The sequence below is a fragment of the Myodes glareolus genome, chromosome 4 (assembly GCF_982192425.1).
Source record: "Myodes glareolus chromosome 4, mMyoGla1.1, whole genome shotgun sequence".
NCBI classification, from domain to species: Eukaryota; Metazoa; Chordata; class Mammalia; order Rodentia; family Cricetidae; genus Myodes; species Myodes glareolus.
The window spans coordinates 42978135-43000788 of record NC_142029.1 but is presented as its reverse complement, the minus strand read 5'-3'; the positions used below and the strand labels follow the sequence as shown (position 1 = coordinate 43000788).

The following is a 22654-nucleotide window of genomic DNA, read 5'->3' as shown; positions in this document are numbered from 1 at the left end:
TTAGGGAATGAGAGCAAAACATCACATAGAGAAAAGGAAGCGGTTTTAACCATGATAAATAATATTACCAATTAAGGAGAAGGATAAACTTGAAAAATAAAAATTATGTGTGTGCATATGTGCATGCGTGACATGTGTATGGTTGTCCACAGAAACCAGAAGAGGGCATTGAATTCCCTGGAGCTGGTGTTACATGCAGTTGTGAGCTACCCAACATGGACGCTGGGAACTTAAGTATCCTTTGCAAGAGCGGAACTTACTCTTGAACACTGAGCCATGTCTCTAGCCCCAAGGATGAATTTTTAAAATGTTACTGTATCATGAAAGCTGAGCCAGGTGTGGTGGCATATATCTGCAATCCCAGCATTTAAAAGGTTTAGATGAGTGATTTGAGAATTCAACGCTAGTCTAGGCAATATAAGGAGAGAGACTATGCCTCAAAAATTGAGAATGGAGTAAAGAGAAGGGAGGGTGGGGAGGGGGAAATTTGCCACTGCATATTAAATCACTGAGATGACAATAGAAAAAATTATATTCTCTAGATATAATTCAAAATCTTAAAGTAAAAAAGACAGATTCTAATTGAAATTACAAACCTTAGAAAATAGACATTTAAAATACTATAATAAAATCTGTAAATAATAGCCAAATTAAAACTCAGTAAACCTTTCATCTTTTCAGAAGAAAGGTGATGTTATAAAGCCCAGTCATTAGCCTCTTAATTCCCTCGCCTTAGATTCCCAGCGCTGGGAACAGGCTCTCACCACCACACCCAGCTAAATCAGCAGCTTTAACTCAAGTACAAACACTAAATTTAAAACAATTATGATTTAAATTAAGAAGACAGGAAAATAACCAGGGCACCAAGGAGAGACAGTTCAAGAGGCAAACACAAGATCCCTAGGTTAAGTTCCCTGCATTCCTACCCAAAAGAGTGAAAATATTTAGCTGGGAACTGTCAGTGGTAACTCAAGCAATGTAATTCCCATCCCACATAATGCCGCCCCTCCAAGAAGTCAACGCAGGAGACTCGCCTCAAGTTCAAAGCCAGTCAAGGGTTCAAAACTGGACCCGGCCTTCAAGCAAAAGTCACAGCAAAACAAACACACAAACAAACACATAATGGCGGCAAAAAACCAGAGAACACAGAGAGCACAAATAACCAAACACCTAGCAAAGACAAAACACAGCTGGAAAGTAAAATAAAATAGAAGTTGTGCATAAAATCAATATCTGTTTTTTTAAGTTCAACAAAACCATGAGAAATCTAAAGAAAACTTAAAAGTTAGCAAATATAAATCAGAGAAGAAATCAGAAGGCAAGCAATTATGAAAACAGCTTTAAATAAAATATTCAACAAGGTTTTACACAAGCTGGGTAGGGGGGACAGTCTGCTCAGCAGGAAAGCACTTGCTGCCCGAGCGTGAGGGCTGTGAAGTCAGGCATGGCAACCCAGGGCAAGGCGGGGGTGGGAGCCAAAAGAAACCCCCAAAAGCCTGGGGGTCAGTTAGCTTGCTGTACACCTGGGCACACAACAACAACAAAAAGACTATTTGCAACAGGCTGAGTGGTGACAATGGATACCCAAAGTCACCCTGTGCCATTTACATATGTGTTATGGCACAAATGTGCCCACACGTAGGACATAAGTGTACACACACACACCCCATACATGTGTGGACCAACACAGGCATGGACATATAAACACAGACACTAAACAAGTTCTTTGAATCCCTAAAAACCTAGTTTTAGGGAAGAAAAGCAAACTTATGCAGCAGTGAGTCAGATGCTAAAATGAAAACGTTCTCAGTTATTCTGCTTTCTTCTAAAATAAACATTATTCACAAGTCCAAATCACAGGGGAAAACATTAAGTTATGTCACTGCTGAAGAAGGGACAGCATTATGGACATGAAGGTTGCTGGGTCCCAAGTATGTGCAAACACTGCAACAGCAAAAGAAAGATTAACCTGGTAGTCTGATGTATCATGAAGAGAGAAAATGGGCCTGTGATAAGGGACATCAAGGGGGCTAACAGCACTCAACAAGATTGAAATAAAGTTGCCACTGGTAGACTAGTAGAATTCACAAGTAAATAAACGATTATTAAAATACACAAGATCCTAGTTTCAATCCCCAGTACTATAAAAATAGTAAATGCAAAAAATTAGAAAGGAAACAAACAAAAAAGACTCCACAGAATATCAAGGAATATCATTTCTGGTGTCTAAATCGGAGTTATTATTAAAATTGCCTTTAACTTAAACTTTAAAAAGCTCTCCCTAGGTCAACTTTAAATGAGCACACTGTGAAGAACCAACATACAAAAGAATAGCATTAGGACAATCTCAAGTCAATAAAGAACAGTGAAACTGGTGCTGGAGAGATGGCTCAGTGGTCAGGAGCATAGGCAGCTTCTCCAGAGGTTCTGGGCTCCACTCCTAACACCCACCACACAGCTCACAGCCTTAAACTCCAGTCTCAGGGCATGCAATTGCCTCTTCTGGCCTCCAAGAACACTACATACATGTGGTGAACAAACATATATGTAGGCAATAATCACACACACATAAAATAATAAAATAAAAAAATTAAAAGAATGGGGAAAGTGAATCGCAAAACAATTACAAAGGTGCAGTTCGCTGGTGCCAGGCGAGTGAGCTGTTTCCAGTACCTTGGTCTTGACTTTCCCATGTTCTCTCGAAGAAGACATGTCTCTGATTGCTTCTGGAGGCATGTAATTAACTGTACCAACCTATTTGCCAAATCACAGAAAACAATGAAAACATCTTTCTATATCTGTAAATACATAAATGTCAGATTCTTAGAAACTTGGATAATTAGTGATTTAAGTGACAGATTTGAAAAATTCAAATAATTGCCAACAATATATTAAGATCACGTCATAACTCCCACAAAGTGAGTCAGATTGGGAATGAACTGGCTCGTTTCCGAGTGCTTGTGCTTTGTCTGTAACTGTGTTGGGAAACTAAGATTATCTGTCTTTTCACCTGCCTAAGGTAATTCTGAACTCAGCGATTTGACTTCCATGTTCATTTCCATGTTCAAATAAATTCAACATTTTCACTTCAGTAAACCAACCAACAAATTAATAACCAGCTAGCTTTATCTTTGGCCCCATATGCAGACTGAAATGGGTTGGAAATCTAAATCATTTAAGAGTTTCTATAGTCAAAAATGGTGTAGCATAATCCTTTAGTTCAGCAGTTCTCAAACTGTGGGTCTCAACCCCTTTGGGGGTCAAACGAATCTTTCTCAGGGGTTACATATCACATGTCCACATTACATTTCACAATAACTGCAAATTTACTGTTATAAAGTAGCAATGAAAATAATTTTATGGTTGGGGTCACCACAACATGAGGCACTGTATCGAAGGTTACAGCATCACAGCAGGAAGAAGGTTAAGAACCACTGCATTAGTTCTAAGAACAAAAGAAACACACAAACAAAGCCTGAATGGGAGAATCTTGCCATAGATAACTTCAAGTTTATCTATAAATCAATGTTCACCTATACTTTTGATACAAAAAGTAATAACTGACTGTCAAGTAGAATTATTTTAAGTGTATGCTGTCAACTGATTCTTCCTAACGAAGTCTGCTTTTACTCCAAGAATTGGCAGACCTGTCAGGAATCTGCATTCATGGATATAGCATGTGAGGTTCAGCCAAGATTTCCTTTCAGGTCTATCTTCATGTCACTAGTTTATTTTTTATGACACAGCTTCATTCCATTTGCTATTGAAGATTTTACTACAAGAACACAGCTGGGGCTATAGAGGTGAGCGTGCTGTGCAATCTGATGTGAGCATGCTTGCACTTGACAAACATACACACAAACACACCACAAATAATAGAAAAAAATTCTTTTTTTTAATGTAGTTGAGTGGAATGTTTCACTACTTCCAATAAAGCTCTCTTAAAAATCTCCCAATTTAAGTGCTAAGAAAAGAAACAGCAATGGAGAACATGCAACTATGGTTCCTTTTTGCTCTGCTTCAGCAATGAGAAAAGCATTCAAAATTCCTTGATATATTTGTCTGATTGTTAACTGCTTTTCTAAATCAAATTGTCTATGGTTTTGGACCTTTTATAATCAAGTTTCTATTCTTTTAAAAGACTTCAAATTTTTTGAAGAACATGGTCAGTAAAAAATATAATAATGGGAAAATACTTAACGGATATAAGGGAACTAAACCTTAATACCAACAATCACTAAGAGTTCTACCGAAAGTCAGGCCTTTGTAATTCCACACCTGGGAAGCACAGACAGCAGGATCAGGCGTTGAAGGCTGGCCACTGACACAGAGTAAGGCCAAGGCCATTCTAGGTTATATGAAACCCTGGTTCAAACACTAAAACACAATTCAAAATAGCAAAAAGTGTCCTACCTGAGAATCTTTAACTATGCTTGTTGTATCTGGCTGCATTTGGTTTGCAATCCCAAAATCAATTAGCTTCAGCATTCCTTCAACTATTAGAAAATTAGCAGGCTTCAGATCACTATGAACAATGCCTTCAAAATAAAATACATTACATTAGATAAAGTAAAACATTCTATGAACAAAAACAAGTTTGCAATCTCTGGATCAAGCTGATTCTTTTAACTAGTCAACACATTAATATTCACTCACTACACATTCTATACCTTCTTAGCAAATTCAGTGTGCCAAGTGCCACTCTAAACTTGCCACTTTAGACCTGTTAACAATGCTGGATAAATGAGTAAGTACCATTATCCTCCTTTTCAGGGTGAGTACACTAATGTAATTTGACTTTAAGTGAACTGCTCAAGGTTACAGGGCCTAGATCTAAAGGAAGGAGGAGCTGAAGCTAGGGGTTTTGGCGGTCGGAATGAGGGACACTGCTGCACATTGCCCAGAGAGCATCACCAGTCACAGTCAGAGAGCCAGGCCAAAGGCTTCCCACACCACTCAAGAATCCTAATCACTGACTAATTATTTTTAGGTTAGAAAAAGAGAAGCAGAGGAAATATATTAAATTGAACATATTTATTTTAAAGACAGGGTAAAGTGCAAAGAAAAGCTCTGAGAAGAACGAAGAACACATAAAAAAACAAAACAAAACAAAACTGGGGGCTGATAGTAAAACACAAAAGCAAGAACAAAAAACCAACTCTGAGACAAGAAAATTCTGTGGAGGTTGAAGTACTGACCATCATCTTCCTATTTTTAGAACGTCCAGATCCTTAAGTCTAGGACCTACTACTACAATCCAAGGACTTGAAGGTAAGAACCACCAGTTAAAATGAGGAGGATAAAGTTACATTGCATGTGTGTGGATTTAAGTTTGCATTCTGTGTCCTCTGTGTGACTAGTCTTAAGAAATGGGTTTGTTTCTTCATCTCTAAATAATCTTCCAACTAAGTACTAAAGGTAGGTACTGACAAAATAAGAGTATCTTTCTAAAACGACACAATTAACAACTACTTTTAACTTTATATATATGAAGAGATTTTAAAATAACCATGCTGATGAATTGTGTGTACTGCTTCCAACATGTTTTTCCAGTAGCTCTTGCGTTCCCATGGATTGATGGATTTTTTCTTTTTAAGCCAACTATTCAGGTCAATGTTTCCACATTCCATTACCAAGTAGATGTACCGCTCTGTGATTTCACTGCAATTAAAAATGAACAGAAGCAACAAAACAATAATTGCCTACATTAAATCAATAAGGATCTACTGTTTGTCTATGAATTATAGCAAAAATAAAGTTATCTTTTAAAAATAAAAATGGATCCATACTAATCATAGAGTCGGATGATCTTGTCACTGTGCTGCTGTAGTTTGTTCAAGTAAGCTATCTCATTCCGGTAACTGTCAATAGTTTCTTTATCTGCGTCTTCTAGGTTCACATATTTGATAGCATATATATGCTTCTTTTCACTCAATACCTGAAATACCTGCATAGACAGTAAATAGAAAAGTTTAGAACACACCCTCCTTCTATAAACCATTACAATTCTGAAAGAAATACCACCATGAACAATGGAAGATTCTGGGCTTTTGAATGTAGAAGTAAAACAAATCCTGGAGAATGAGCAAGTGAGTGCCCATTTCTAGCCCGTTACAATGGACATTCAAATAACTTAACTGTACAAATGACTCAAGTTTTCTACATCAACATCTAAGAAAAGCAACTTAAATTTGCTGCTATGTTCACAAAGCTCTAGGGATGTCTCATCCATGGAAGAAACCCTGAGAAAAAGACATTGCTTTTTTTTTCATTGTGCCTCATATCGATAAGTTATTTCTTTGATAGAGAATATTTTTAAAAATACAGTAACTGTAAGCCATCATTATATTCATTTGTGAAAAGTAGGGTACGTCACATTTTCAGTCAGGTTGGCAATATGTTCTTATGAGTCAATTTCTTAAAAACACCAACAGGAAAATAACATCTGAAAGAGGAAGGCATGTGAGGGTACAACTTCCAGCATGAATGATGTGGGCTGTATGTGCTGTGTGCTGTGATTACCATTAATGAATAAAGAAACTGCTTTGGACCTATAGCAAGGCAGAACTTAGGTAGGCAGGCAAAGCTAGGCTGAATGCTGGGAGAAAAGAAGGGTGTATTCAGGAAGCCGCCATGGTGCCGCCATTGGAGTCAGACATGCCAAAACTTTGCCGGTAAGCAAGAGACACGTGTCGATATACAGATTAATGGAAATGGATTAAATAAGTATGTAAGAGTTAGCCTATAAGAAGCTAGAGCTAATGGGCCAAGCAGTGATTTAATGAATATAGTTTCTGTGTGATTATTTTGGAGCTAAGTGGCCAGGAACCAACAAGCGGCCCCTCCTCCAACACATACACATCACAACAGTAATCCAAATCCAAAGAACAGTGCCTGTAACACATATCTATTCACTTCCATCCTTTGACACTGAACAGTGTGTCTGTCACTTAACTGTGACTACCCCATAGATACTGGGGATGAATGAGCCTAAACGCATGTGAGGCTCAAGAGCTGAAACTGCATACATTAGAAGGCCCATCAGGTCCTAAGCAGAGCATACTCTTCTTCAACACCAGTTTCCCAAAGAGAACGCACAGAGTAAAATGTTTCGTTATGACATTTCATATATACTCTCTTCTTCCTTCATGTCTCTCCCCTGCCCCCACCTGCTCATCTCCTTCCCAAAGGGCACCCTCTGTGCTATCATTGCTATTCAATTACTCTCTTACCTCAACTCCTTCCTTATGCTTATAACTGAGAATTTGATAAAGGGAACATGAAAAGGAAAATATTTGTTGGAAGGCTTGCTGGATGTTGTAATATACACTCTATTTTACTTTTTGCTTATGGTCTTGATGTTGGGGATTAGTCAATGTGTGGTAATAAATACTCTTATTTATTTTGCTTTTTATTTATTTTTTTTTGCTTATGGTTTTGATGTTAGGGATTAAACCCAGGATCTTGCACACATAACGTACATATTCTACCAGAGCATACCCCTTAGCCTACAAATCCTATGTTTACAGTCCAGGCAAATCTTGCCTCAGCCTGGCAAGTAATGGGATTATAGATGAGTGCCACAATGTCTGATGTATTCCTTATTTGCAATGTTAATAAGATAGCCTGAAACAAGACTCGTTACTGTTAGTTGGTGGCTTAGAGAACTACAGCAAAACCTAAAATATGCCCCAAAGCCCTGTTTCACCACAGCACAGAAAAGCCGAATAGCCAAGGAGCAACATCCAACAGAGGAATGGCGTCCCTATTCAGTTGCAGGCATCAGACCTAGGCAGCCAAATATTACCATCTTGATAGTAAGTACGGGGTGGAGCACAAACAACAAACAAACTATTCACAGAATGTGGTTAATAGGGAAGCTACGGATAGGCGTGGTTGTACACACCTTTAAGTTCAGCATTTAGGAGGCAGAGGCAGGTTGATTTCTGAGTTTGATGCCAGTCTTGAAAAAAAAAAAAAGAAAAGAAAACTACAGTAGAAACAGAGAGGAGAATGGAGAACACTGGTGATTGGAAGGTAGGAGTTGCAGTTAAATTTAGAGTGCAATCAAGTACTCCTTGGCCGAGAGGACACAAGCACATAAAGCCATGAGGACAGAGATGGGCTGGTGACACACACCTGTAATCCCAGCATCTGGGAGGCTGAGGCAGAAGAACTGCTACAAATTCAAGGCTAGCTGGGTTAAAAAGCAAGACACCGTGGTAAGGGACAAAAGGAAGGAAAGAAGAAAAGATATAGGCCAGATCAGAAGAACAAAGACTGAGTGAGTAAAATTATTATTTGTTGTAATAAATTAAGCAAAAAGATAATAGCAAACTAAAACACTAATAGAAAATAGATTCTGAAGCTACTCAAGAGGTAGGAAAGTCAGCATGCTTGCTGACAAGCTAGATGTATATATGAAAATAAGAGCAGTCAATAGGTTTTTAGCTAAGTAATTGTAAGAATAGAGCTGCTATTTATCGCAACTGGAAAAACTAGAGAGTGAGTGTTTACACAACTGTCTTAAACACCTGGTAACCAAGAAGAGATGCTGAGCAGTCAAGTGTGGAAAGTCTGGAAATGAGAGGCCTGAACTGGAAATACAAGTCTGGAAGCTGTAAGCAGAAACAGCACTTACAATCACCACCCTGGAGAAAAACACCGAAGGAAGCCTAAGTTCAGAGAGAATGAAAGTGATGAAAGCCTAAGTTCTGAGGCCTCGTACCTAAGGTTCAGGGATGCAGGAAGACTGAGAAAGATGCATCAGTATGAGAGAATAAATACAGGGCTGTGTGTGTGTGTGTGTGTGTACGCTTGCTCTCCAATGAGAACAACTACCATAAAAATAAACCCTAGTTGTCTACTAAGAAACCTAAAAATCAAAGCACAGAACCAATTTAAACAAAAGCTCGAATGATCTTGAGGGTGGCTCTGTGGGGAGTCTCAAAGGCAGAGATGACTGCAGTGGCAAGAACCATGGTCTGTAGACAGCACTCATTCCATGCGTTCCTCATTACTCAGGCAGATGACAACAGAACTCACGGCGCCAAGCAGTCCCAGAAGAAAATGAAATCACTGAGACTGAAATAATTCAGAGCCCTACCTTTGAAATGAATTAATGACCAGACTAAAGACTTAAACAGGCACGTGCATGGTCTTAGGAAATCAATGCAAGACCCCAAAAGACTATCTCCAAAGTGAACAAGACTGTAAAGTGGGGGAGAAAGTACAAGATATGGAAAAAATATCAGCATGGAAATTGAAACACTGAAAAGAACCAAACAAATAATGGGATCAAATGTTCAATCAAATAAAAACTATACCAAAAAGTATCATTACTAAACAAGATTACAAGCAATGAGACTGAAACTGTAATCTAAAATTTCCTCTCAAACAAAAGTCTAGGACCAGATGTGTTCACTAAATTATATCAAATTTTAAAAGAAGAGCCAATACCAACACTTTTCCAACTATTTCACAAAATAGAAAGGGAAGGAACAGCACCAAATTCAGTTTACAAGGCCAGTGTTATTCTGATACCAAATCCAGACAGAGACAAAGGAAAAAAAGAAAGAAAAACAAACCAATTTCCTTGATGAACATAGATGTAAACGTTCTCAACAAAATAAAACAAAAAAAAAACAAAAACAAAAACAACTCAAAGCATACTGAAAAGATCAAATGTCACAACTAAGTGGGATACATCCTGGAGATTGGGTCCACATATACATATTAATAAATATAATAAAGACAGAAACCATATGATCATCTCAACAGATGCAGAAAAGGCATTTGGCAAAGTTCACCATGGCTTCATGATAAATCCTATAGCTTGTATGATTACACAATGCATGATTTAAAAATGGAACAATTAAATGAAAGGATAATCAACCAGGATTGACATACTGTTAATTATCATCTTGATAATCCTTGTTGCCATTTTGATAATTCTTGTTAATAAAACAGATCATAGAGATATTCAAATCCAGACAGAAGGATTTAATGAAGAACCAATTTCAGCATTGCATGATAAGGTATGAGAGGAACAGCCTAAGGTTTTCAAACAACAAACCTTAAATATCCAGTAACCTTACAGGAATTGCCAAATGATAGATATCCCCAAGACTCTGCAAGAGCTGAATGTCTGGACTCCTGTGGCAATGGTAGACTTAAGGAGATTGAAGGAAGCAATATTCTCATATGGCATGCATTCACCTCTTGTGAATCAAATGTTAAACTCATGGTCAACTTGTAATAGAATTACCCCTAAAAACTGGGAAATGCCTTGATGGGCCTGTTGCAGCCCACCATACCCCCCATGCCAAATTTGGTTTGGCCGTTTCCTGTCATCATAAAGGAAACTCCTTCTCGGAGCAATTAAAAAACCTAATGCCTATTGTAAGAAACCATACAGAAGAGCTTTAGAAGATAAAACAGAAATTTCAGAAGAAACTATGAATCAAAATTGATAAAGATTAGATTAGGAACCTCCCTACAGTTAGGGTTGGGGCAGGGTTTTATTTTTGTTTTTACAGGAAAATAATAACTAACATCTTGAGGAATTTAAAGACCTTTGGACAAATAAGTATGAAAAGAAAAAGGGGGAAGTACCGAGAAAAAAATTACCAAGAAAAAGAATAATCTGACCTAATGCCATGTCTGAAGTCTCCAAAAAGATAATGGGATCCCACAATGAAGATTCCTCCAGGGCTGTGATAATACCATTAAACTGAAAAGTATCACCTAAAGATCGGCTTTGGACTACAAACTGCTTAAAACAATTTTGAGGTGCCTACTTGAGATGATTCAGCCTAACAGACCACTCTAGACAGGACCTGAGACAAGCCCTGCCCTTTTCCATCACACAGAGACCGGACAACAAATAATACAGCCATCTGTCTCTCCCAGGACTCGACAATTAACCCGAATTTTTCTTTTTGGGATCCCCTAAAGATGCCATCATCCCCAGACAGCAGGAAGGAAATTTAAGAACACGATACCTACATTCCCAAGAGGTGGGTGGGTAGTTTTTGATCTTTTATTGGGTTATGGATATTTGTCATTATTTAAGGGAATTGGTTACAAGTTGTTATTGGTAATGGTCAGCAAAAAAGCTAAATAAGGGAGATTAGATTCGGAGTTCTTGCTTTGAAATAAAAAAAGGGGATACAGATATAATAGACTAAAAGGGTAGATTATCAATCTACTCTGGAAAAAAGAGTGGCTATTGATATAAGATAAAAAGGTAGATTATTGAATCTATTTTTAAAAAGCAACTACTAGTTTTAATTGTTTTACATTGGATTGGAGTTTTATATATTATATACAAATTTGAGATTAATTTTGTTAGAACTCCTACACACATCTCTGCCCGTGCTCACGGTATTGCGCATATACAGCTCATATTAAACAATGCAATGCAAATTTCTAATTCTTGAAAGTTATTATTACCAACTGTTTAGGATAATAAGGAAATATAGGCTAGTAATTAGTCACCTGTTACAATTAAACCTGTAGTCATATTAGGTATGTTTTCAAGACCAAACAGAGATATATTTTAAGTAGATATTCTTCAATAATTCAGAGATCTATAGAATATGGCATTTAAAATTTTTTAATAGGGTTCTTTTAATTATGCAATGAGACAGATCTGCTCCTGGCAGTACCAATCTACTTCAGAGATGATGGACATCAAAGAAACTTCACATGGAGTTTACTGTCTTTGTGGCAAAAGTAAGCCACTGGGCAAGAAAGTGCCCTTGCCTCGACTGCTGACAGTATGCTGTCCTAATTGGAAAAGCAGGACACAGAAGAGAATGACTGATAAGCCTTCTCACAAGGTGACACAGTCCTTCAAAAATCCTGTTTCATAGAAAAGTCTGTCAAATATTCTAGGCAGTTAGGCTGAAGATGCCCACTGTTGCAGAGGAACTTTGGGTGATTGTCCAGGCAACCAACTATTTCTGTCATTTCTCACATTTTTTAGAAGTCACTTGCTTGCACTTCCTGCTTACTCAGTTAATATTATTTTCTTCTCAGGTCTCTGAGAGAGTTGAAGACTGTATATATGATTTTCCTTGCTTACCAGGCTCAGAAAAGAAGTTCATTAAAGAAATGCAAAGCATATAAGGTTGAGAGACATCAAAAGATAGTTTTGGGTTGGTAATTCAAGTAAGGATAGAAAGTGAATTAGGTACAACACTTTGGACTCACCAAGACAGGATAGATAATGGAGCATTTTCTCTAAATTTGTCAAATGTAAATGAACTAGACATTGCTGATGTACTTATTGTTTGTATATATTGTATATAGTTATTATGTTTATTGTTTATAGTTTTTCTGTAGTGGCATATCATTTGTATTTTAATAAATAAAGCCTGCCTGAAGATCAGGAAGTAAAACAGCCCCAGTGGTCAGCTTTACAGACCAGGCAGTGGTAACACACCTTTAATCTCAGTAGCCACACCAGTTGCTATAGAAACTAGGCAGTACATGCCTTTAATCCCAGCCCTAGAGAAGAATATAAGAAAGGAAGAGACAGCTCATAGACTCAGCCTCTTTCTGAAATTCCTGGAGGCAGGATCATCATCTCAGACTCAGGTAGAGGTAAAAGCCAATAGCTAGCTGTTTTGCTTTTCTAACCTTCAGATAGAACCTCAATTTCTGTCTCTGAGTTTTTAATTAATCGTGCTTCATTTTTCTTATATTAGTTATAGCCTTTTTTTTAAGACAAAAAAGGGGAAATGTAGTGATATTTTGTATGTGTTTTAACATATAAAGCTTTCCTGAAGATCAGAGTGCAGAGTTAAGCCACTAGAGGCCAGGCAATGGTGGCATACACCTTTAATCCAAGACAGAAGCAAAGGGATCTTTATTAGTTCAAGGCCACCCTGAACGCAGGACAAAGCCTGAGGAGGCAGTCTGAGGACAGATAGCCCCTTTGGTTTGAGCAGTGGTAGAGGTAAAAGGTTTCTCTAGTGGCTGGTTGTTGTGCTTCTCTGATCTCTTAGCCTTCACTTCATAATGTCTGACTCCGGGTTTTTATTAAGAACAATTAGAATTCATGCTACAATATCCTTTGTAGGCATATGTTCCAAGACTCCATATCCTACAACACAGACACTTGTATATCCATGCTAATTGCCATTCTATTCACAACAGCAAGAAATGAAACCAGTACATCCACAATTGAATGGATAATGAAAAATATATATTCATAATGAGATTTCATTTAGCTATAAAGAAAAATAAAATCTGTAGGAAAATGTATGGAAATGGAAGGCTATAATGTTATCTAATATCTTGCACACTAATCTAAAAAATAAAAACACATTTAAAAATAAATCACTCAGATGAATTTAGGAAATAATCTAATTGCAGAAATTTGTGTGACTAGAGCATCTTAAAATGGGGAACCTCAAATAAAAAAAAACTCACTACGGAAAATTTTTACTGAATGACTTGATGCCCACCAGCAGATCATGTCATGTCCTCAATTATAGCCCCCCCCCCCCGTGATCATACGAAGTGGTTACTGGACACTGCAAGCCAATGTCAAGGTGATACAGAAATCTGAAAGCACAGGACACTGAAGAAAAGGCATGAGACAGATCCAGTTTTAGGTCTCCAGAGGGTAACTTTACAGGAAGGAGGGGAGGGCATGAGGCAGCTTTTCTGGCTCCAGGGAAACAAAAGCTTCTAGAAAATAAAACTGCTCCCATACCTGTAACGACAGAGTGTCTTTATTTTATTTGTTACTTACCTTACTCGAACCTCCACTGCCTATCTGTTTTAATATGGAATAAATTCTTCCTTTAACAGAAATGCATTCATTTATCGCTGAGGATCCTGAAACCTAAACAATTAAAATATGTAAATATAAGTTCAAAGAACATATCTAAGAAACTAGTTTGCATTAGGTATAGTGAAATGCTCCCAATTTTGGCAAGCCTGAGCTACAAAAGACTGCCTCAAAAGGAACAACAAAAGTCATAAAAGGTGAATAAGAAAGATATGTTCAATTTGTTCAGAGACAAACCTCTAAAGGTGCTCCCTCTTTAACTGATTTTTACTTAATCTGAGCAGAAACATTTCATCTTTCTCTCCTATTTCTTTTCCTTGTGTCTCTCTACTTCCACAAGCATGAAGTCACCCCTCCCATTTAACTTTATATAAAAGCAATGTGCTGAGGTACAGTCAGCTTCAGTCAATTAGACAATGACATTTCATCCACGCCTGTCCCTCTCTTCTGTCCTGAGAGAAGTTCAAGAAGTTATGTAATTTCTCCAAACCTCAGCATCTTCCCAGGCAATCTACCAACAGCAGTGCCCTTTCCTGCCTTCTTTTATGGCTGGACGGTCTTGCTTTGTGCTTATAGAGGCTTTAAAAGAGAAGGTATGCCACTTGAGATAGTAAGGGGAAGGCCACTTGAGATAATAAGGGGAAATGAAGACTTTGTGATTACCAAAGTAACAAAATTGAATCAATTAAAGTCTGAAATAAACTTCAGTTTAACTGATTCATGTTTTAAATTCAACATGACATAATCTTCCATGAAGTCTACTATAGAAGTTAACAGAAGGATTCTAATTTCTTTATTCTCAGGACTTGAGAGTCTTAAGTCAGAGCTGCCTCCCATGCATTCTCCTAGTTTCTCCTTAAACAGCATTTTGTAGACAATAATTACTTTGACATTCTTACCGCTGCTGTGTGCACTTTTCAGAATACAGTATCAACATCAGCATCTTCCGCTGAGTCTCCTCATCCTACCCACCTCTCCTCAACGGGCCGAAAGCTTGCAAACTACTAATTAGATCATTTTCCTCTGCTTCGCTACGCTATCCACAACTTTCAAAGCCCAGGAAAACCTCCAGCACCATTTTCCTTCCCCAATCTGTAAGTCACACCTGACTCCTTTTGAAGTCCCTCTAGAACATTCTCCAAGCCCTCTTCCCAATCACTTCTGAATTGCCTTCCAGATTTTAGCCAGAACAGGACCTGTTACCACAAAAAGGTCAATAAACAGATCTTGAACTAACATAAATTTCTCCCTCTCCCCCTGGAGAAATGGTCTTCCTATGTAATCCTGGAAGTACTGGAACCTTCTATGAAGATCAGGCTGGTCTCGAACTCACAGGAATCCTGTTGCCTATGTCCTGAGGACATGGACTGAAGGCATATGCCACCATGTTAAACTTTCCTTTCTTTTTATAACTTATATAATTTCCAGACTGCAGACACTATCAAGTCTTTCCATAGCTAATATTATATAATCGATCATCAGGTAATCTTTTGGTCATTGTTTTTAATAGTGGCAAAATATACTTATCTCAACTGCTGCCCTTGTAACCAATCTTAAGTACAAATCAGTGGTATAGATACAGCAGTCATTGTGGAAACATCACCACTGTCCATCTCCAGAATTTTTTGTCATCAAATACGGAAACTCCATACCCCTTGCCCTTTAACAACTCCCCAATTCCTCTCTCCAAGGTATGTAACCACTCTTCTACTTTCTGTCAATTATTTTTAATCAATTGGTTTTAATAGATGGTCACTCTTTTGGCTGTTTCACTTAAGCAACAATATAAGCTAACATTAACTTTTAGTGTTGGGTCCTCCACGCTCTGCTTTAAGAGTTACATATATAATTAATGTAACCTTCATAACCATTCTAGCAGCAGGCAGTGTGGTTTCTCCACTTGTCACATGACGAAATGGGTACAAAGAGCTCATGTAACTTGCCAAAGATCACACAGCTGGTGAATCACACAGCCAAGAATAAGCTCCATGAAGCCTCTCTAAAAGACCCATGTTCACAGTGCGTTCATAGTACAATAATTTCAGTAACTTGGTACCTTGTTTTGTTGTCAAATGGTAAATCACATATAAACAAAATCTTTGTTAGTTTACAACAATTAAAATACATTCTAAGTACCTCACACTGCTATACTGATTATTCAGAAAATTCACTTTTCCAAATGAATAGCATATTAACAATGGAAACAAAGCTACTTAGAAATAGAAAGTAAGTTCCATCATAAGACAAGTTTTACCAGACTACACAAACTGGATCCTTGGCCTACTCCCCAAGAATAGGTGGGAGACACTCTAATCAAGAGTCAAAAAGTTTCCTAAGAATGGACAGGTTCTAAAGACCTTTCTCAAGACCTTGATACTGTGAAAGCAAAAGCTATGAAAGTGACTGCACCTTAACACATGCCACTATAAAGCAAGCTCATCAGACCTGTAAGCTTTGAAGAGGAGTACTGAGTCCTTGCTGCTGTTGGTGCTGCTGCTGCTGCTGTTGTGGCTGCTGTAGGCAGGCAAGCTGGCTGAAAGGTGTCGATAATGAGCAGGCAGGTGGAAAGTCCTTCTTTACAACTGGAGTCCTAAAACTGGAGAAGATTTTATTTTCTTTAATATAAAAATATTAACAAGTTAAAAGGATAATTTTAAGTCTTTATATACTCTAAAAAGGGTCACATAAACCTAAAATTGCCATATTAGCTAGTTTTCTTTTCATAAGAGCCAATATTTATATTTTCTATTTATGGCATATTACCTAGTTTTCATAATAGCTAATATTTATATTCTACTTATTATCAACACCAGATATTTAATTTGGTGAAAATTATTCTGAAATCAATTTTCATCCCCTTAAAAGAAATCCTTGTTAATAAAACAAGCAAAATGGAATTAAAAATATGGAGTAAGGAAAATTGTATAATAGTTTCGTCAAGGCAAAGGTCTGACCACAGATTTTAGAACTGGCTTTAAACAATAATGCTCTATGACAGCCTGCTGGAAATAGTTGAGAGCCAGTTATGTCACCAAAGGCGTTTGGTCTTCCAGCTTGTGTGTCTGTTCCGCACACATCCACACTTTGCTCCTTTGTTCACTATTATATCTCCAATATCGGTAACAGTAGTTGGCACAAAAGAACTCTAAAAATATGAACAATAAATAATCTGGGGCTGGAAAGATGGCTCAGCGGGTAGGAGCCCTTGCTGTGCAAGCAGAAGGACCTAAGTCAGAATCACCAACACCATGTAAAAAGTTGGGCATGGCTATGTGCAGGACCGTAGCCCTAAAGTGTGTGGGTCGGGGGCACAAGTACTACTAAGGCTTGTTAGCTGCCAGTCTAGCCCCAGGGTCCATGAGATCCATCTAAAGGGAATAAGGTGACACCCCACTCTGGCCTGCAGGCACATGTACGTGCAACTGTACATACACATGTGCATACAGCACACACGCACACACACACACACACACACACACACACACACAAGTATCTTAAGAAATGCATTATTATTTTAGACAGCAATCATTCTTTGAAATGTCCTACATGAAATAAAATGAGGCAATAATAAAACTGTATTACATAGATAAGAAACTGGTTATAAAAAGGACAGTTCCAATTAGGATAAAAAAAATAACATTCTGAAAATAAAAAGTCAAAGGCTTTTTACTGTAGAATTATGTTATTCCTTAAAAACATTAAAAACATAGTTGAAGGCTATTTCTTTTCTCTGAAATGACACTCATTTTCTGTTGCAAAATTTCCCCTTTTCATCAGCTCTGACCATCCAGTATCCTACCACATCCCTCATTCCTGTCCCAAGGCCTGCATCTTTGAGTACTTTCCAAACCATGTAAATAACACACCTGACCTCTTTCAGGAGCCATCATCCCATTCCAATCACACTCCCTACAGAAACATCTATCCCGTTATCCATTCTAAGAATGCTAAACTTCCTGCAAAACATGTTCTCAATCAGAAAACCATACATGTTGAAAAGAGACTGTGTGCTCAAAAGATTTCCAACCTCTAACAAAGGTTACTACTACTTCTACAAAAACAGTTCTTAAAAGCAGAATCATTTGGTGGTTCACGCCTTTAATCCCAGCACTCAGGACGCAAAGGCAGGCGGATCTCTGTGAGTTCGAGGCCAGCCTGGTCTACAAAGTGAGTTATAGGACATTTACCAAAGCTACACAGAAATCTTGTCTTGAAAAATCAACAACAGCCGGGCGGGCAGTGGTGGTGCACGCCTTTAATCCCAGCACTCAGGAGGCAAAGGCAGGCAGATCTCTGTGAGTTCGAGGTCAGCCTGGTCTACAAGAGCTAGTTCCAGGACAGGCTTTAAAGCTACAGAGAATCCCTGTCTCGAAAAACAAACAAACAAACAAACAAACAAACAAAAAAACCAAAAAAAAAAAACAAAAACCAAAAACCAAGCCAAACCACCCCCCCCCCCAACCCCAGATAATACACACAGGGGCTGGAGAGATGGCTCAGCGGTTAAGAGCACTGGCTGTTCTTCCAAAGGACCCAGGTTCAATTCCCAGCACCCACATGACAGCTAACTAACAACTGTCTGTAACTCCAGTTTCTGGGAATCTGATACCTTCACACCAATCCACATAAAATAAAATTAAATAAATTTAAAAAAAGATAATACGCATGTAGCCATAATCACTTTCCCCTTTGCATTTTACAGGTGATAAAAACTGATGTTGAGAAAAACAGTAATTTCAAAGTGTCTAAAATAAGAAAGCAGGTTCAAGCAAGTTTAGTTTGGTCCCAAATTGTGTCTTATTTCTATTTACCACCTTGCATTCTGAGCTTGATGCAAAAGGTAATTACCAGCTCATGTAATCATCCACGGAACTGCTACTAGGTGTCTCACAGACAGACTTCGGATCAACCCATTTAGGAACTGACATCGGAGGTGACTGCTTTGAAACTGATAAGGCAAGCTGCTCAACAGTGGGACACTTCTGCTAAAAGAACATTTTAAATTCCATCACTTAAGAGTTTTCAAATTAAACAATGATATAACAGCTTAACAAATAAAACCTTTTAAATTGTAAAAATATGAAAACCAAAACATGATAAAACAGGTGGGCATATGTTTATGTTCATGTACATATATGCAGGAGTTTATGCATATGTGTTTTGTGACAAAGTCTCGATCTAGGACCTGAGGCCTAGGCTAATCCATGAGCCTCAGGTCCTAGGGACCTACCTGTCTCCATCTCCCTACTAGCAAATGCAAAGTGTTTTACATTGAAACTCAGGGCCCCATACTTGTGCAGCAAGTACCGACTAAGCTACCCCCCACTCCCCGCCTAACTTCTAGTTAAATTTTATTACAGTTCTTTTATTACAAACTCTTAATCCTAATATACTCTACTCTAACTGGTTACATGTCAGAAAGGCACACAACATTATTTAACAAAACAAGACCCAGCATCTTCATTGTATCAGAATTATTAAGTGTTAAAATTTTATAAAATATTCTTTTACCTACGGAGATGAACTTCAATCTGGGGACAGTTTTAGTTTTTAGAAAGTATTTGCACTAGATTACACTGAATGTAGTTTTAGACCTTGACACCTCATTATAGAAGAATCACAATGGATAAATCTACTCTACTTTTTGTAATGGAGTCCTTTTAACTTTAAAAAATGGCTAAAAGACCTCTCTTCTTAGAATATTTTCTCCTTTGTTTAAGACCGCCTCATGCATAAACAGGAGTGCGGACATGTACACTGGGATTAGTGATAAGTGTGTGAGTAGGAAACTGCTTAGGTGAGTTCCTGAGCAATGGAATGTTAAAGACAGTGAGTGATACAGTGGGCTGCGTGCACTTGGTATTTTGGAAGTTAGGTAGCGAACACACAAGTATATGTGGCTACCACGAAGGTATGGTCATTGTAAAGAAGTTACGAATTTGAAGGCCAGCTATCAGACAGATGATATATGGGATGGGTGTAGAAGCCAGAAGAAATTAGGAAGTTGCTGGCTTTTGTATGATCCAGAGCCCAGTATTAGTTTTGTTGTGGACCAGTCTTTTTAATCTGTGGGCCATGATCCCTTTGACAAACTCTATTTTCAAAAATATTTACACTGTGACTCATAACAGTAGGAAAATTACAGTTATGAAGTGGCAATGAAATACTTCTATGGTCGGGGTCACCACAGCATGAGAAACTGTATTAAAGGGTCACCACCACAGCATGAGGAACTGTATTAAAGGGTCACAGCATTAGGAAGGGTGAGAACCACCGTTCTAGACAGTCTCAGTATGTAGCCGTGGCTAGACTGGAGCTCACAGAGATCTCCGGGAAGATTCAATGGCTCTGGCTTTCATGAAAACCTGCATTTATAGGCTTATACCCACACACACAAAAACCTAACAAAACTACAAGTCTATTAGTAAACTGACAAAACCAGAATTTATCCTGACATGTACTCTTACTGAACCCATAGGTGTACAGTATTCTGAAAAAATAACATCTTGTAAATAAGTGATTCCACTAAATATGGCTTAAACACTTTAAGACGCAATACCCAACATTGTCACCAAGCTTCAGACAGGTATTACTAAAGACAGTATGTCCTTTAAGGGAATACATTACCTCTTTCTGAGTCTTAGGGGTAACATCCGGAATGTGCCACTGGTTCTGGCTCACACACTCGGACTTTTTTGTGGACTGCCATGGTTTGTGCTTTCTTTCTGCAATCTCTGATTCTTGACGTACTTTAGTTTCTGAAATTTTATTGTTATTAAAAATCAGTATTTGATGATAAAAATAATTAAGGCCAGGCATGGCGGTATCTGCCTGTAGTTTCAGCTACTCAGGAGGCTGCAGTAGGAAAGGTCACTTGAACCAGGGTGTTTGAGGCAGGCCCATATTTCTACATGGTGTGACAGCCAAGTTCTTGGGCCATAGTTGATATCCAAAGCAATCGCACCCTCTAGACAGGCTGTCTATACCTAACAAAGGCTCAGGATGCACTGCTCCTTCTTTTTTGTTATTATGTAGATCGCCTGAGAAGGGGGTGAATTTCAAGCTAGTGACCAGACAGTCCTGCTACCCCTGGAAAGAGAATGTTAATGAACTTCCACCTTAGTTTACCTTGGGGAATAAAAGGTGTTTGAAAAATAAATGCAGGCGATCCTCAGGAATGAATGAACCCCGAGACTCCCTTCTGATATTGCTGTGTGAACTGTGTCTCAATTATTTCCCAGGCCTCCATGCCGGTCCAGAGAGCGAAAAGTACTTTATGTTGGGGCATTGGACCCATATAGTTTGAAACCACCTTGGGCAGTACAGCAAGATCCATCACAAAATAAAACAAAATAAACCCCAAATACATAAGTAAGTGCAAGCAATAAGAAGGTGATATAAACTATGCTTCATTTTCATTCTGGAAAAAAAAAAAGAAGAAGAAAGGGGAAAAGGGAGGAAAGAAGGGGTCAGGTTTACAAAAACTGCAAGGCAGTAACTTCCCTAAATAGTTTTGAAAGTTTAATTGGAAACCATACCAGATTTAAGTGTTTCTGCTTTTTAATAAATAAATTAAAATTTTTAAGTGTGGATATTAATGTCTTACTAAAAAAAGAGAAACTAACAAACTACTGTTCTTAGACCTCCATTTTAAAACAGAATTTAATTTTACTAGCTTCTAATCGACTGTCTTAAAGGCCTAAAAACAAAAATGCCAATAACATATTTACAATTCAGTGAATACCAAAATTCTAAACTCTTAGCAAAATATTAACAATTAATGAAAGACCTAATAAATTATATCAAAATATAATTCATTCCTAAATGCTGCTTGCTAAACACCTCTCAAAAAAAATCAGTGCACCTTGCTATAATCAAAAAGAAATATGACTAACTCAACAAAAGGTCCTTTAATAAAATCAATGTTGAACCACATGCATACACAAAAATATGAATAATCTACATCAAAAATAGAGCTTACAGAATTAGATAATAAACAACAATAAAAATCTATAACAGCTATAACTTCAAGAGCTAAAATACTAAAAATGTCCCCTTACAATAGAGAGACAAAAAAATTTATCATCTCTCCTAGCAATAATAACTCTGGACCTCTTAGATGCTGCAAAATAACAAAGAAAATGAAAAGGATCAGAAAAAAAAGTTACTTATTTTCAAAGATGACTGTGTACCTAAAAAACCCCACAAACTGACACATGCCTGTAATTTCAGGTGGAGGCAGGAGAATTACACGTTTGAAGCTACACAGCCTAGCATGAGACTTTGTCTCAGAAAAGAACAAATAAAATAAACAAATATAAATACAAGACTCCTAAAGAATACATAGGGAAATTATTAGACTTGTTCAGTGAATGTAGAAATGTCAATATATCTATGTTAAAAACCAATTAATTTTGTATACCAACAATCAAGTTGGTATACAAAGCAAAAGATATCAGCTATCCTAGGGTTAGGGATAGGTTCACACAGCATATACAAGATATCAGCTATCCTAGGGGTCAGGGATAGGTTCACCACAGCGTATACAAGAGATATCAGCTATCCTAGGGTTAGGGATAGGTTCACACAGCATATACAGGAGCTATCAGCTATCCTAGGGGTTAGGGATAGGCTCACCACAGCACATACAGGAGCTCTAGAGAACACAGCTCTCCTAGTGTATTAAGTGAACAATAAGCCAGTCTAGCGGGTTGAAAAGCTGATGAAGGAAGGACAATAGCTCTCTAATATCTTTACAGGTTCAATGGCTTCTCAATCAAAATTCCATTTTTCAAAGGATGGATAGTAATGCATAACTCCTAGTATTTTCATGGAAATTCAAAATGCTAA

At 37.8% G+C, this 22654-nt stretch overlaps 1 protein-coding gene and 1 long non-coding RNA gene across 7 annotated transcripts in view; one reads left to right on the top strand and one right to left on the bottom strand.

Moving 5' to 3' along the window:
• Ttk (TTK protein kinase) overlaps nucleotides 1–22654 on the bottom strand; it is a 43193-nt gene that overhangs the window by 4258 nt on the left and 16281 nt on the right. For 5 of the 6 annotated variants that reach the window (XM_087905440.1, XM_087905442.1, XM_087905441.1 and 2 more), the window contains 8 exons: nucleotides 20432–20562; nucleotides 18653–18789; nucleotides 16250–16400; nucleotides 13766–13858; nucleotides 5790–5947; nucleotides 5510–5661; nucleotides 4414–4538; nucleotides 2674–2754 (listed from right to left, as the gene is read on the bottom strand). In XM_087905440.1, the coding sequence (XP_087761566.1) occupies nucleotides 2674–2754; nucleotides 4414–4538; nucleotides 5510–5661; nucleotides 5790–5947; nucleotides 13766–13858; nucleotides 16250–16400; nucleotides 18653–18789; nucleotides 20432–20562 (1028 nt within the window). The remainder of the gene's footprint in view (nucleotides 1–2673; nucleotides 2755–4413; nucleotides 4539–5509; nucleotides 5662–5789; nucleotides 5948–13765; nucleotides 13859–16249; nucleotides 16401–18652; nucleotides 18790–20431; nucleotides 20563–22654) is intronic. The other variant, XM_087905444.1, reaches the window with a different exon arrangement.
• Nucleotides 1–22654, top strand: part of LOC148122248 (uncharacterized) — a 79847-nt gene that overhangs the window by 41569 nt on the left and 15624 nt on the right. The window contains exon 2 of the long non-coding RNA XR_015737686.1: nucleotides 5219–5271. This is a non-coding gene — a long non-coding RNA (uncharacterized LOC148122248). The remainder of the gene's footprint in view (nucleotides 1–5218; nucleotides 5272–22654) is intronic.